The 13,982-nt window shown below is 48.3% G+C and overlaps 2 protein-coding genes across 28 annotated transcripts in view; both read right to left on the bottom strand.

Moving 5' to 3' along the window:
* Positions 1-2,236, bottom strand: part of LOC129625372 (uncharacterized) — a 92,441-nt gene extending 90,205 nt beyond the window's left edge. For 5 of the 26 annotated variants that reach the window (XR_008701408.1, XR_008701410.1, XR_008701409.1 and 2 more), the window contains exon 1: positions 788-1,184. The gene's annotated coding sequence lies outside the window, so the exon portion shown is untranslated. Of the gene's footprint in view, positions 1-260; positions 439-459; positions 750-787 lie in introns of those variants that run through there. The other 21 variants (XR_008701395.1, XR_008701397.1, XR_008701404.1 and 18 more) reach the window with 17 other exon arrangements.
* Positions 2,237-4,542: 2,306 nt separating this feature from the next.
* The window catches only part of CAMK1D (calcium/calmodulin dependent protein kinase ID), a 391,644-nt gene continuing 382,204 nt past the window's right edge, over positions 4,543-13,982 (bottom strand). Inside the window, exons 9-11 of one of the 2 annotated variants that reach the window (XM_055543599.1) lie at positions 13,822-13,909; positions 12,764-12,885; positions 4,543-10,215 (exon numbers count right to left, since the gene is read on the bottom strand). In XM_055543599.1, the coding sequence (XP_055399574.1) occupies positions 10,191-10,215; positions 12,764-12,885; positions 13,822-13,909 (235 nt within the window). In that variant the 3' untranslated portion in view covers positions 4,543-10,190. The remainder of the gene's footprint in view (positions 10,216-12,763; positions 12,886-13,821; positions 13,910-13,982) is intronic. The other variant, XM_055543598.1, reaches the window with a different exon arrangement.

Below are 13,982 nucleotides of genomic sequence, written 5' to 3'. Positions count from 1 at the left end.
GGCCCTGGGACTCCCTGACATCCCCTCAGGGCTGATGTGGGGGAAGCGGTGGGGGGCGGGGGGGGAGGGCGGAATGGCATGACTGTTGGCCTCGGATGAGACACGACACTGGTGCTCAGTGACCCCAGGCAGTGTCCTAACAACATTCTAGCCATGTGGCTCAGCGTGCCTGTGTGGGGTCCACGGGGAGAGGATCGTGGTGGCCTCCCCCTGGAAAAGTCGCCTTGCACAGCCCTGCCCCTGGAGAGGAGGAAGCTTACCTGCATCTTTGCCTCCAGCTCCAACACACATTGAGGGGCTGAAGGCAAATGAAAGAGGAGGATGGAACCCCGAAGAGGTCAGAGGTCCTTATGCTAGAGCATCCCCGCCACACAGGAGGTGCTCAGGAAATTGTTGAGTGAGCGAGGCCTCACCTGAGAGGTTGCAACGGGGGCAAGTGAGGGGACCCAGTTTTAAGACCTGATCATGCTGGACTTGCAGGGGGAGAAGCCACAGAGGTTAAGAGTGAGAGTCCTGCCTGGAGAGCGGATCAGGAAGGAGCCAAGAATCATCCCCCGGGGATGTGTTGTATTTCCTGCCAGCCTGGGAGGTCTCGGCGAAAACTCACATCCTTTCTTCCAAAGCTGGGAAATGAGCCCACTTATATATCCTGCACTTGATAGGTTTCCCCGCTCCTCACTCGCTCAGCCTCGCAGGCCCAACTCTGACCCTGACACAAGTCACTTCCTCCCTCTGAGACTCAGTTTCCTCGTGTTCAGAGGCAGAAGTCAGGTGCTTTGCCACTCACCTGCGGAGCTGCTGTGAAGACTAAAGAATAATTCAAGGTCAAGGGCTTCAGTCGCTGTGAACTGCTCCGCACATGCGCGTTGGCTTTAGCTAGAAGGGGCCACATCTATCTGGTCCACTGGTGGATTTCGCCCAGAGCGTATCCCCAGCTATCTTCAGAAGGAGGGGAATCACTTAAACTGGCCCAGAGCAAGAGCCCTTTCCAGTCAGTCTCTGCACCTGGGTTTAACCTCAGTTGTGAGGACCAGCAGCTGTGGGGCACAGCTTCATTTCCCAGCTCCACGTGGAGCATCGACTCTCGGATCTCTCAATCTCTTTAAGAAGAATCACATGGGCACCTATTGGTAGATGGGGTGCACCTGCGGATTTCAGGATGTGCACGTCCAAAGCTTACTTTTTTTTTTTTTTACTCTGGGTGCAGTTAAAAGCTTTTTTTCAGGACACAGGGAATGCTGTGTCTTGAAGCTTGCAGCTTCCCCAGAGCAGTTTGCTAAGGCTTTGGCAAGTTTGCGCTACATTCTTACAGCAAATACAAGATTTTAAAGACATTAATTGGATGAATGTCGTTCCGAGAATGTCCGGGCTCTTTGCAGCATCCCGGGGCCCTGTTTCCACTGCCTCTCCCTAAGCACGTGGACTCCGGCCACAGATCACAGTCCAGCCTCACTTCTCTCTCTGGTCAGCAAGCGTGACTGAGGGGCCATGAGTGAGGTGAGAGAGACAAGGCTGTGGGAGGCAGCTGTGCAGAAGGTCCCCAGTGGGCCCCACATGGTGGTCATGCCCTTGGGCAACCCTCACTTCTAATGAATAGAATACGGCAGAAGCACTGAGGCACCAAGATTAAGTAATAAAAAGACTGTGGTATCCATGCTGCTACTTCTGTGTTCTCTCACTGCTCCGCCTGCCTGTCTCTCCCTTCAGCAGCACTCACTTTGTCAGCAGCCCTAGATGAGGCCCACATGGTATGGCTAGGAATGAAGCCCACGAGGGCACCTTTTCACCAGCGATCCTGGTGCCATCGGCCCAGGCACTAGTATTTCTGAAATGATCCCAGAGTGATTTGAACGTGCAGGCAGGTGTGAGGACCACCAGCGGCTGCAGTGCCACCTGGGGGCTCAGCCCACACCCCCCAGGCCTGCTGACTCAGAATCTGCGTCTCAGCAAGATCTCTGGGGGGCGGGGGGAGGTAAGGCGTGGGAAGTTTTGGGACGCAGCTTTGAGGCAGTGCAGCCTGGGGACTGTTTGTCAAGCAGCACAGGGGAGGGGATGGGGCTCCCCTTTAGGGCAGCCTGTACCAGAGTAATGCCAAGTCCCCCCAACACTTTTGGTGCCCCTGAAATTCCATCACTATTGGGACTACTGTCCAGACCGGAGACAATTCGTTTAAAAGACTTACCATGAATAAGCGTTCTCTCCTCCCACAGGGGTGCCCTGTGACAAGCACTCTGGGACAGGTGGGTATAAAAGTTAGCCGTATTCCACTTCTATGCTGGGGAATAGCTGGCCCTAAGGAGAGGGGTCGGTCAGGATGCTCTTCTCCGTGACTACAGCCAGGTTGGCCGGCGGCTCAGCATCCTGTGTGAGTGTTTCTCCATGAGCCGATATAAACAGCCTGAATCAGCAAGGCCCACAGAAATGAATCCTGATGCCCCCAAGACAAATATAATGTTGAAGCTAAAACAATGTTTTTTTTATAGAGAGGGGGAAGAAGCAGCCTGAGATGAAGGCAAGAGGAAAAGGGTTCATAAGTTGACCACAAATTGCATTTTCCTGGCCCATTAAGTCTTTCTGGACAGAGTCCGTGCTTGCTGGTGGAAACACATTAGGAAGATGAACTCAAGCTAAACACAGTTGCTCCCAGGGGAGGATGGAAGAGAACCAGAGATCTGAGACACTGTCTTGAAAATAAATCAGCGTTTTTGAAGGCGATCTGGGGAAAACAGCAGACAACAGGGAGGTCTGCACATCAGGGATGAAACTCCGTGTATATGAAGAGAACTTTCCAGTGACATCAATCAGAGTAAGAGAAGAGACTACTTTAAAACACAAAACTAAAAACCCAGCAGTGTTATGATTATCGTCTGCAGCTCTGATTCTAGGTCAAATCCAGCTTCTGTGACATTTCCCCTGAGACATGAGCCAGTGGAACAGCAGAAAACACAGGGGCTAGTAACACAGTTATGCCTGCGTTCCCTCTGCTGTTGTCCCTCATTTACTGAACTTGTTAAGTCTAGGCTGAGATGCTAAGAGAAGTTTCTCTTGGAGACGTGGTGTGATAGACCTTAGGAATGGTGACGTTCCAGACATTAACTGATTCCATGGTGTCAACTCAATAATTACCAGTGGCCCCCAGTTACTAAACAAATGAAGTCCAGATTGGGCAGTTTGGAATTCAGTGACTTGCAGAGAATTACGAGAGGAAGTACAGTAGGCTGGCCTTTGATGTCAGTCCAGTTGAGTTTGAAACTCTGCTGCCTGTAGGTAAATGGTTTAATCATTTAGGGAAGAAGGGCACCTTTCCTGTTGAGCTGATGGTTAAATGAGATACTGAATGGAATTCAGTTAGCACAGTTGCTAGAACAGACAATCTACGGCATGGTTAGTAGGAGCAGTTATTGCTGCTGGTAATAACAACAAAGTATGGTTCTTGTCTGGATGGACAGTTCTGCATCTATGCAGGGAGGCTTTTGTTTAATTCTTGTACCACTGGTTCCCTATATGTATTCTGGCCGATGATAGACAATCCCAAGAGAATGGGAAGGGCAAAATTTTCCTGAAAAATATAAGGAAATTTGAGGTGAATTTCAATGCATATTGAACATTTTTTGAGCCACAAGGGGGTTTGGTGAATGTCTGAAGGATAGAGGTGCTGGGCATTGCTGCTGGAACTCAGTGAATTCAAAGTTTGACCTTTGAGAATATCTAGTTAGTGTGATCTGGGTTTCTGGGGGCTTCTGGGTCCACCTCCAGCCACCTTCTGCAGCAGCAAGGCAAAAGGGGAGCCTGAGAGCCCACCAGAAGCCTCAAAGCCAAGCTATGCCTGTCCTGCCCCCATCTTTGGCAGGATTCCTGCACAGGATTCCTGGGGTGGTGATATAAAGTATTTGTGTTGTGTCCAGTTGCTTCAGTCACATCCAACTCTTTGTGACTCCATGAACCATAGCCCACTGGGCTCCTCTGTCCATGGGATTCTCCAGGCAAGAATACTGGAGTGGGTTGTCATGCCCTCCTCCAGAGGATCTTTCCTACTGAGGGACTGAATCCACGCCTCTTGTGTCTCCTGCATTTCAGGTGTATTCTTTACTGCTTGAGCCATCAGCTGCTAAGTCACTTCAGTCATGTCCAACTTTATGCGACCCCATAGACGGCAGCCCACCAGGCTCCCCTGTCCCTGGGATTCTCCAGGCAAGAGCACTGGAGTGGGTTGCCATTTCCTTCTCCAGTGCATGAAAGTGAAAAGTGAAAGTGAAATCGCTCAGTCATGTCCAACTCTTAGCCCCCATGGACTGCAGCCTACCAGGCTCCTCCGTCCATGGGATTTTCCAGGTGAGAGTACTGGAGTGGGATGCCATTGCCTTCTCCTGAGCCATCAGGGAAGCCCATAAAGTATTTAGGGGACCTTATGAATTTCCAGGGGCTCAATTCAACTCCTTCCTTCAAATCCAAACTTTACAAAGAGGAAGAAAGAGAGAGCTGTTGAAACACTCCAGTCTGGCTTCTTACGGAGGAAACGAACAACACACATCTGAAGGTGATTAATTGTCTTTATTGGAGGAAAACAAGAATTCATCAATCTCATCATCAGTATGATAGAAATCTTGATATGTGTACATGATTGTCAAGGCAGAGAATCATTTGCTACACAGGCCCGTTAACAATTTTGCAGTGCCGCAAACCTATGTGGAGTAAACTTCTTGCAGAGTTTATTACATGCATGGAATAAATGCACAGTTTCCCTTCTTTTGGACAAGCATGTTTTTATGGAAAAATGGAACCAATTACAAGCCTAGTAATAATAGACACAGGGACATTCCTGGGTTCAATGTCATAAGCTTTTGGAAAACATGCTCACTGTTGGGAGAGCTGCAAGAAGGACTATGACATTATTGCAGTGACCAGAGCCAATTTAGAAATTGTTCCAAATTTTATTCTGGACAGAATGTACCTTTTGTATAAATATCTTTCAACCTGAACATGGGGCTAAGATAAATGTTCTGTGAAACATGCTGCCTGTCTTGCAAAACAAAGATGCTGCTGCAAGGTTGTAGCATTTTTGTCACTATCACCATGTTTTTGTTTTTATAACACGTCGAGAGCCTGGCTGCCAGCGCTGCCCCAGCACCTCCTCCCTCAAGTGCAAGGTTACCACGAGGGCCCAGGAACCTCAGTCTGTCCAGATTAAGGTTTTTCTTTGAGAAGTAATTTATCCAGTGTTTGGGGCTTTTAAGTTCCTGGTGATATTTTCTCTCTATGACGAAAGCCTCAACACACCTTTCGTTTTCTTTTTTCCTGTCCATAAGAAAATAAAATCACCTCGAAGTAAAAGAAGTTGGTAAATCATCAGAAGACACAATCATCATATGAGAAGTTCCCTGGAGACCAAAACGTTAAAAATGGATATGGCAAATGCAGAAGCGGCATTAGTACAAAGGGGGAAATGCAGTAGTCAGTCCCTTTGGTGTAGAGAGAGATACAGACACCAAGAAGCCATTCCACACTTTGTCCACAAAACCAGACCTGGCAGCCACATGCTGCAGGGTTGGCTGCCAAATGAACAGCCTTTGCGTTTGCAGAAGCAGAGGCCCCGGAGCCACAAGCGTGGCTGCTCCTGCTACAAGTGGCAGGGAAGGCGGGAGAGACTGATGCTCCTGCCCGTTGCATCTGGCCCAGAGCAGGAGGCGGGCCAGGTCGCGGCCAGCATGCAGGGCCGACTTCACAGTGGGGCTGGGCTCCTGTGCCTGTGCTGGGCTGCAGATCACACACTGGGTTCAATGCACTGGGACCACACTGAAGGTCAGGGCTGAAGGGGGCTTGGGCCTCCTGCCTTCCTCTTTCTCCTCCCTGCCTTCTGGACAATGTAGAAGTGTCAAGTAATCTCATTGGCAGGTTGGTTTTCTTGGCATCTCTGTGAATTAAGCTCCCCTTTTAGAAATCTGCCCAATTCACCCTTCCTATCTCAACTTTTTCAATTCTGAAAACCAACTGGAACACTCTGTGGCCAACTTGCAGCCCAACCTAGGACCAGCCCCCTGTCCCTCACAAAGAGTGGTGGGTTACAAACTGGTATATACATTTTTTTTTTAAACAAACTGAACAGTGTTTGGTCTGGAATGTGTTTAAGGAAAAGGCCAACTCTGCAGAGTGTAAGTGGACAGAACGGGAAGCAGTATTGTTTCAGAAGAACATGCAAAGGTTTCGTGCATTGGTTGATTCAGAGGACCTTCATTTATTTCATTTGCCAGAAGTGACAGTGAGACCCTGGGAAAGAGCACATCTTATTTCTGCTTAGGGAAATGGGAGGAACTGCCCTCTACTGGGCCTTGCTGTCCGTTTTCACAACCAGAGGAAGCCCAGAAGGGAGCTTGTGGAGACCATAGAAAGTTGGGAAGTCGAAAGTGTTGTAGGCAAAACACAGAGGCCATTACCCTCCTTCTCCCACTCTCAAACCTGAAGCAATGGTTCCAGGGTGGCTTCTCCAAGGTGAAGAATCAACACAACCCAGGCCCTGGGTGGGTGAGGGGGCCATGGTGGCCAAAGCCTTAAAATACGGAGTTATCTCCACTGGGATACAGTCTTTTCTCACAGCACATCAAACCCCAGGGAATTCATCAAGCTGTCACTCCTGCAAAGAAAGGGTCAACCCCTTTCTTTGCAAGGAGGGGTCACTTGCATTCTGTCCCTTTGTCCCTAGTGTTTTTGGCCTTCATTCTAAAGGAGGGGGTCTTCCTCTTCCATTCACGATCTGCGCGGATCTTCTGGACACCAGGGAGACCAGTGAACAGGATGAGATTAGTGCTGTAAGCAGACCGAGCCGGGGGCACATGTGTCACATGCCTTTCACCAGCTCATGCTCCCTGAGTGCCAGAGACTTGTCTGGTCAGCTCTAAGTCCGACTGCCCAGTTCCCTGGAGGCTACACTCAGAGCCAGCTGAAGAGCTGGGACTTGCTCAAAAGTCTGTCAGGGCCACACTTGAGTGCACGCTCTCTGTTACAGACAAACGCTAGCCTCCCTGATGGCCTCATGGATGAGATGAAGCTCAGGGAAGTGAAGGAGAGACAGGAAGGCAGCTGAGGGCAAGACCATTCAAAGACACTCTTTCAAATAAGAAAAATAACCCACTTGCTTGGAGGAGACCAAATTGGTGGGGGTGGGGGGTGTTGGAAGGAAGCCTGTGATGAAGTCCATGGTCCATCCTTAGCCTAGCCACACGCACTGGCCTTGAGGGGATGGGTAAGCCGGGTGCCCCTATGGAAAAGCTCAGCTTCTGTTGGTATAATCTGACATCAGTGAGGGTCCTAGGGCTCTGCCACTCCACTTGGCAGGCATACCAAAAGGCATATTCCGAGTTCTCTTCCTGTGTTGAAATCAAGTGTAAATAACACGGTTGAAAGAGAACCTCCGTTTTTTAACTGCTAATCCTCTCTGAGCAGATAAGCTTTTCCATGTGGGGCTTATTTTCTCCTCTTCCTAAAACAATGGGGAAAAAAACCTGAGTCTGGTGATCCAGACAGCAGAGATTCACCTGATGTCAAGTTCAACATAACTCTACTTTTAGGCTGAAACAGTCACTATCTTCTTGCAGTTTGGTACTGAGACCTGATGTGGCCAACCATGGCCAAGAGCTGACCCCAAATCACAAAGAGACACCTGCAACCTGCCCGTCTTTCAGCTCTTCTGCACTTTTCAGGTAGGACATATTTTCAAACTAATTGCATAGAACATGCATCCCATATTTCAGCTCCAGAAAATAATCTGCCACCCATAAATCTGGCTCCAGATGCTGCTTTCCAAGTGCAAATGACTGTGTAGTGCACAGTTCAAGGAGCTGGTAACTATTTGGGCACACATTCTAAGTATCAGATTCAGGCAAATTATCACCCTTCCTCCATAACATCTAAGTACTTCTCCTCTTATACTGTAGAAACTTGGATCTTCCATTACACTTGTTAGTAAGCAACATTCTACTAACTTCCTGGGAGACATGCCTCAGTTTTCTGATTCTGTTTATAATATTCATGCTATTGTCCTCCAAATGAGGCAATACTTGCTTCTTAACTGGGTCTTCTGTCATTTTATAGACATTTCCAGGTTTTTTACAAATTTTGAAGAGTAACAGCTTGATTTCCACTCTGGATACACGTGTGGCAAATGTCAAGTAGGATTCCTGTCAAGGGGCTGAGTGTCTGTGATGTGGTGGACATGGTGTGGACCAGATGCCTGTCTTTCCAGCAGCTCTTACACACAGCTGCACTGCTGTCCTGAAGGAGGCAGAATGCAGCTGTTGAGCCTCATAACATTGTGTGTGTGTGTGTGTGTGTGTGTGCTGAGGGGGCCATCACTGACTATTTGGCCTACACCCAGGCCAAGGTGTAGAAGTGACAAAGACAGCCTGACCAACAGGATCCACTGAGTCTGACTATCTGCGGGAGAAGAGCATGAGGAGAAGGGAAGTCATGGGACCATCAAGAAGACATGCAGGGACCCACTGCGGCTTGAGGCCGACTGTGTGGAGGCAGACTCAGGGCATCGTGTGGGCACGAGGGCTGAGGGAGGGCTTTTGCATCTGGCACCATCTGCTAGCCTCTTCATGACAGCATCTTGGAACTCTTGTGGAGAAGTGCTTTGTCCTGGGTTTCACACTGTGCTCGCTCTATCCTGCACATCCGTCCACCACATGGGTGAACAACGTGGCCCAGTTTTCCTGGGACACTGCTGGTTTGAAAGTCCTATATCCTGGGAAATCCTTCAGTCCTGGGAAACCTGGGACCACTGGTGACCCCACCATCTCAGATCTTTGGTTTGGGGATTCCCTTCGTCAGAGGGATGGCTTTGCATGCCAGCTGGGCCTGGCTGGGGTGGTCTCTGGTTGTCACTGCAGTGTCCCACTGGCCGGGCAGGTCACCTCTCCTCACCACCTCACATCAATGGGGTCTTTTCCAAGGTCATTGCCCTCTCTTCCTCTCTCCGGATCCTCACCCTCTAAGAACACCGTAAACACTTGCAGAAACAACCGGTGTGAGCTGGAGGCTATTTACAGTTGTAAGATTAGAAATGCATTTTTAAAAAACAGAGAGATCAATTTTAAAACTGCATAGCTGGGCTTTCACATGCCATCCTCCTTGTGAGAAAGGAGAGCTGTGTGAGAAATTTGCTCCAAATAAAATGGCATCGTGCTCTTTCTGTGTGGCAGGCTCTGAAATTTTTGCTGGGGGAGAGGGGTCATCTCCTTCATCACAAGTCTAGCCTTTCATCTTGGGGGAGCAGGCTTCTTCATTTCTGACCACCGATGGCCAGAGGCCCCAGGGTCTCCAGTTGGAGAGAGCTTCGCTGGAGCAGCTGCCAGGCAAGGTTTTCTGCAGGTGCCCTCCCACGGGCTCCCCAACTCCCAGGGAGAAAACAGGCCTGCAGAAGAGGTGAGTTATCTTCTCAGAGAACTGCCCCTCCAAGGAACAAAGGGAGACAAGGGGAAGGAATTGAAGTAAAGTGCACTCTTCACCTTGGAGACAGATTCTCGATCAATCCTCTATTAGAATTTTAAAAAATACTTTTAAATTCCCTTTGAAGGAAAAAAAAAATCTCTTACAGGTTAACATAAAATTCTACTACCGACAAGCAAAAGATACAGGTCATGGAAGTAAGAAGCATAGCTTGAAAGGACACATTTCTTAAAAGGAAAAAACAAACAAACCCTAATGCACAATATTTACCAATACTTAAATAATCCAGTTGAAACCTTTTTTTTTTTGTCATGAATGAAAAAATACAACATAGATGGTTACCTCTACTGAGAAGAGCGGGAGGGACAGGGCTTGGGGGGAGGAACTGAGAAAGTCCGTTCTGTTAGAGCTTCGCGAGATTCATATGTACAGCACCAGATCCTATGAAGTCAGCTCCCTTGAGTCGGTACAGTTTGTGAGAAATGAACACTTCAGAATTGCAGTATAAAATATGGCCATAAAAAAACTGCTGTCTTCCAGTCCTGTGCAGGGAGGCGCACCATGCAAGGTGGGATCGCTCTGGGGTGGCTGGTGGCTGGTGGCCCCGGGGCCCCTCCCGGGCCCGGCCCCCGGGCCCCACCTCTGGGGCCAGTCACTTGCTTCCAGAGTGCACTGTTGCCACAGTGGTGGGCCTCGGTCTCCGATCCGCTCCCACTCCTGAGACCCCGGACGCAGAGGACACGAAACTACAGAGCGTGGAGGATGTCAGACCTGCAGGGGTCAGTGGACACAGGAAGTTCAAAGCTTTAGAAGAACGCACCCACTCCCTCTTCCCACTGCAAGGGTTTGTTGGGGTGGGGGGAACAAACTTTGAGGCCCTTGCTTCTAAACTTTTACCTACCCACAGGAAAACATGTGCAAGGATCCCAAGTCTTCTTAGGGACTCGTCTTCCCTCCTTGTTTCCACATAGCAATGATAACTGTGTTGTATTTGGATACATCATGGTTTAGCTACCATAACAGGATGGCTTCCATTTACTGAGCATTTACTACATACTAGGCATCAGGCTAGGTATTAAACACATGTGTGCATGTGTGTTTGTGCACGTGCGTGCTAAGCTGCTTCAGTCATGCCCGACTCTTTGCGACCTATGGACTGTAGCCCGCCAGGCTCCTCTGTCCATGGGATTCTCTGGGCAAGAATACTGGACTGGGTTTCCATGCCCTCCTCCAGGGGATCTTCCCCACCCAGGGACTGAACCCGCATCTTTTATGTCTCCTGCATTGGCAGGTGGGTTCTTTGCCACAAGCACTGCCTGGGAAGCCCAGTGAATACACACTGTCCTCATGCTGCTTCTAAGTCACTTCAGTCGTGTCCGACTCTGTGCGACCCCATAGACGGCAGCCCACCAGGCTCCCCCGTCCCTGGGATTCTCCAGGCGAGAACACTGGAGTGGGTTGCCATTTACTTCTCCAATGCATGAAAGTGAAAAGTGAAAGTGAAGTTGTTCAGTCCTGTCCGACTCTTTGCGATCCCATGGACCGCAGCCTACCAGGCTCCTCCATCCATGGGATTTTCCAGGCAAGAGTACTGGAGTGGGGTGCCATCGCCTTCTCCGAATAAGAACTGTTTATTTCTTACAACACTGCTGGGAAATCAGGGGTTTTAAGAGCGAATAAAGAATGACCCCAGCTTGGTGTGTGCTCTGGACTTTTGGCTAAGAAGCATCTGTGACCCAGAGCACACTGACTTAGTCCTGCATGAATCGGCAGCCCCCCAGTCTAGAACAATTCCTGACATGCTGCACCTCCCCAGGCAGATGCTGGCATCAGAAATGTCCTGTGGTGGGATGATCTTAGCTGCAGCAGTGTACCACCCACCCTTGCCACCGTGAACTCGTGAGCACAAACACACGGACGCCATAAAGTAAATGACCATGATGGCTTTGCTGGCAGAGCCACTGTCTGAATCCTTAAGTAAACAATAGGTTGTGTGGTTTCCTTTGACCAGAAGGTGGAAAGGATTTGCACTGCAATGTAAATTGGGCCTAAAGCAGTGTGCAATTGTGTCAGGAAATGCTCAGTGGAGGTATCCTGGGAGGACGTTAGGGCTGGACATTCAGAAATGAGATTCAAGGATTATTTAAAGATGAAGGGAACTGTTTTCTGAGGCAAACAAGAAGGAAGTGTCATGCCCAGGGTGAGACCAAGCTGAAGGGTTTCAGTGAAGGAAATTCTGCAGTGCAGATGAGAGCTTCCCTGGCGGCTCAGAGGGAAAGAATCCACCTGCCCGTTCAGGACACATCTGAGTCGGGAAGATCCCCTGGAGAAGGAAATGGCAACCCACACCAGTATTCCTGCCTGGGAAATCCCATGGACAGAAGAACCTGGCAGACTACAGTCTACGGGGTCACCAAAGAGTTGGACACGACTTAGTGACTAAACAACAACAAGCGGTGCAGATGAGCCTGTGGAAAAGCCCAGCGAGTAAGGTGAACGTGTAGAGTGGGGACTGGGAGAGAAAAATAAGGAGGGTGTGCATGTGTCCTCGGCCATGTATTGTTCCACACAAAGATGGAGGACAACGAAACATTAGTATGGGTTGGCCAAAAATCTGGTTCAGCTGTTCTGTAACATATTATGGAAAAACCTGAACCAACTTTTTGGCCAACCTAATATCTTTACTCTGATCGCAAAGCCAACACACTTCAAATAAATTAGCTCAAATGATCATCCAATAATAGATTTTAAAAGTCAGTGAGACCCAGGCTGTCATGAGTCTCTGTCATCGGTCCCTAAGGGTGATGCCCAACGAGAAGCAAGTCAGATCATAAGGAGATGCATCAGGAAGTGTCGGCTTCCGTTCACACGTGGCTGGGTGGGACTTGAGCCACTGATGTCTCATCTCGACGTGGAAATACTAGGACTTAGGGTTACATAGATATTAAATAATTAAAATTTTAAACTATTTTGAAAAACAGTGTGCTAGAGTTGTTGGGAGTGTTAATGAATTGAGTATTAACAGTGCCTGACACGCAGTAAAGTGAAAGTGTTAGTCGCTTAGCTGTGTCCACCCCATGGTCTGTCCATGGAATTCTCCAGGCAAGAATACTGGAGTGGGTAGCCATTTCTTACTCCAGGGGATCTTCCTGACCCAGGGATCGAACCAGGGTCTCCTGCATTGCAGGCAGATTTTTTTACCATCTGAATTACCAGGGAAGCCTGACGCACAGTAGGTACTCAGCAAACCAGAGTCCCCTTTTCTCCCTACCAGATCTGTCTCAAACACCAGTTGGAAAGCTCTGTTTTTGCTACATACGCACAATCTTTTTGGCTGGCCAGACTGAGGTTGCTCGAAACACTTGCATTTGAACTGTCCAGGCTGCTGCCAAGATGTAGTTTTCTCATATGTCTCACGACGGCCGTGGCATTAAATGCTTGCTGAAATTTCAGAAAGAGGAAAAGCAGACAAAATATTTCAGCTAATTAGAAAAGCCTCAGGCTGTCTCCTATCATGTCTCTTGTTACCCTCAGCAGTTTAACTTCTGAAAACATTCTCATGAACCTCTAGAAAGGAAACTTATGTTGCCGCTTCTTCCAAAAGTACATTCATCCTTTGACCCTCTCTCCCCCCATCAAAATACATTTTGGAGATGAAGAGAATATTTTTCTTCTGACATAATAATGTAAACTGCAGAATAAATGTAAACCAATTCTCTCTACAATTCAGAAGTGACTTCTAGAATAAAAAGCATATTGTAATAACGCAGTACCTTAACATCTTATTTTTAAGAGTTTTCATTTCTGATTATTGGTGTTTTTGTCCTAAATAACAGCATTTCCTGTGAATAAAGTAGTTCAATGGAATTATTATCTGCATAGTGTCTACTTGTTGGCTCTCATGGAAAAATAGCCAGCTCTTAATTACCCATGCTTATGAGGACACAGGCTAATAGTTTAAGTCCATCACATTTTTACTGGAATGTAGTGATAAGTTCAATTGAGATTTCCTGTTTCCCCTTTCCATTTTTATATCACTTTTTAATACGAGTCAATTCCTCAAAGTTCCAGCAAAGTGAAGAAAGACAACAGAGATTTCTTAGGAAACTGCAAATGAGGAAGTGCTGGCAATATTGCTGTTTCTGGATCTCAGAAGGAAGACATTAAATCATATACTTTATCCTTCTCACACCACGATGTTCTCTCTTCGAGTCTTAATCTTTACTACTTAAAATCAGCACCATTATTTGGGTGAGGTTCTGGGAATTTTCATCAGACCTCCTGGGTGAGAACAACCTTTAGAAAGAAGAAGCCCTCCACCCATAGGGCAGGTCTGAGTGGTCAAGTTCACTGGGGATGGGGGAAATAAGGACTTACTCTCCACTTGCTTTTGGCGAAGTTCTTCCGGATCTGGGCGCTGACCGACTCGTGGATGTTTTTGCTGAGGGCTGTGTCACCAGCAATCCTGAAACAAACGCAAAGATGCTTCTTCAGAAGGGTTTTGTAGGCGGTGGGGTGGCGGGCGGGTGTGGGCGCTG

This window comes from Bubalus kerabau, chromosome 13 (assembly GCF_029407905.1).
Source record: "Bubalus kerabau isolate K-KA32 ecotype Philippines breed swamp buffalo chromosome 13, PCC_UOA_SB_1v2, whole genome shotgun sequence".
NCBI classification, from domain to species: domain Eukaryota; kingdom Metazoa; phylum Chordata; class Mammalia; order Artiodactyla; family Bovidae; genus Bubalus; species Bubalus kerabau.
The sequence above is the reverse complement of the archived record's forward strand: the minus strand, read 5'-3'. Positions and strand labels throughout refer to the sequence as shown.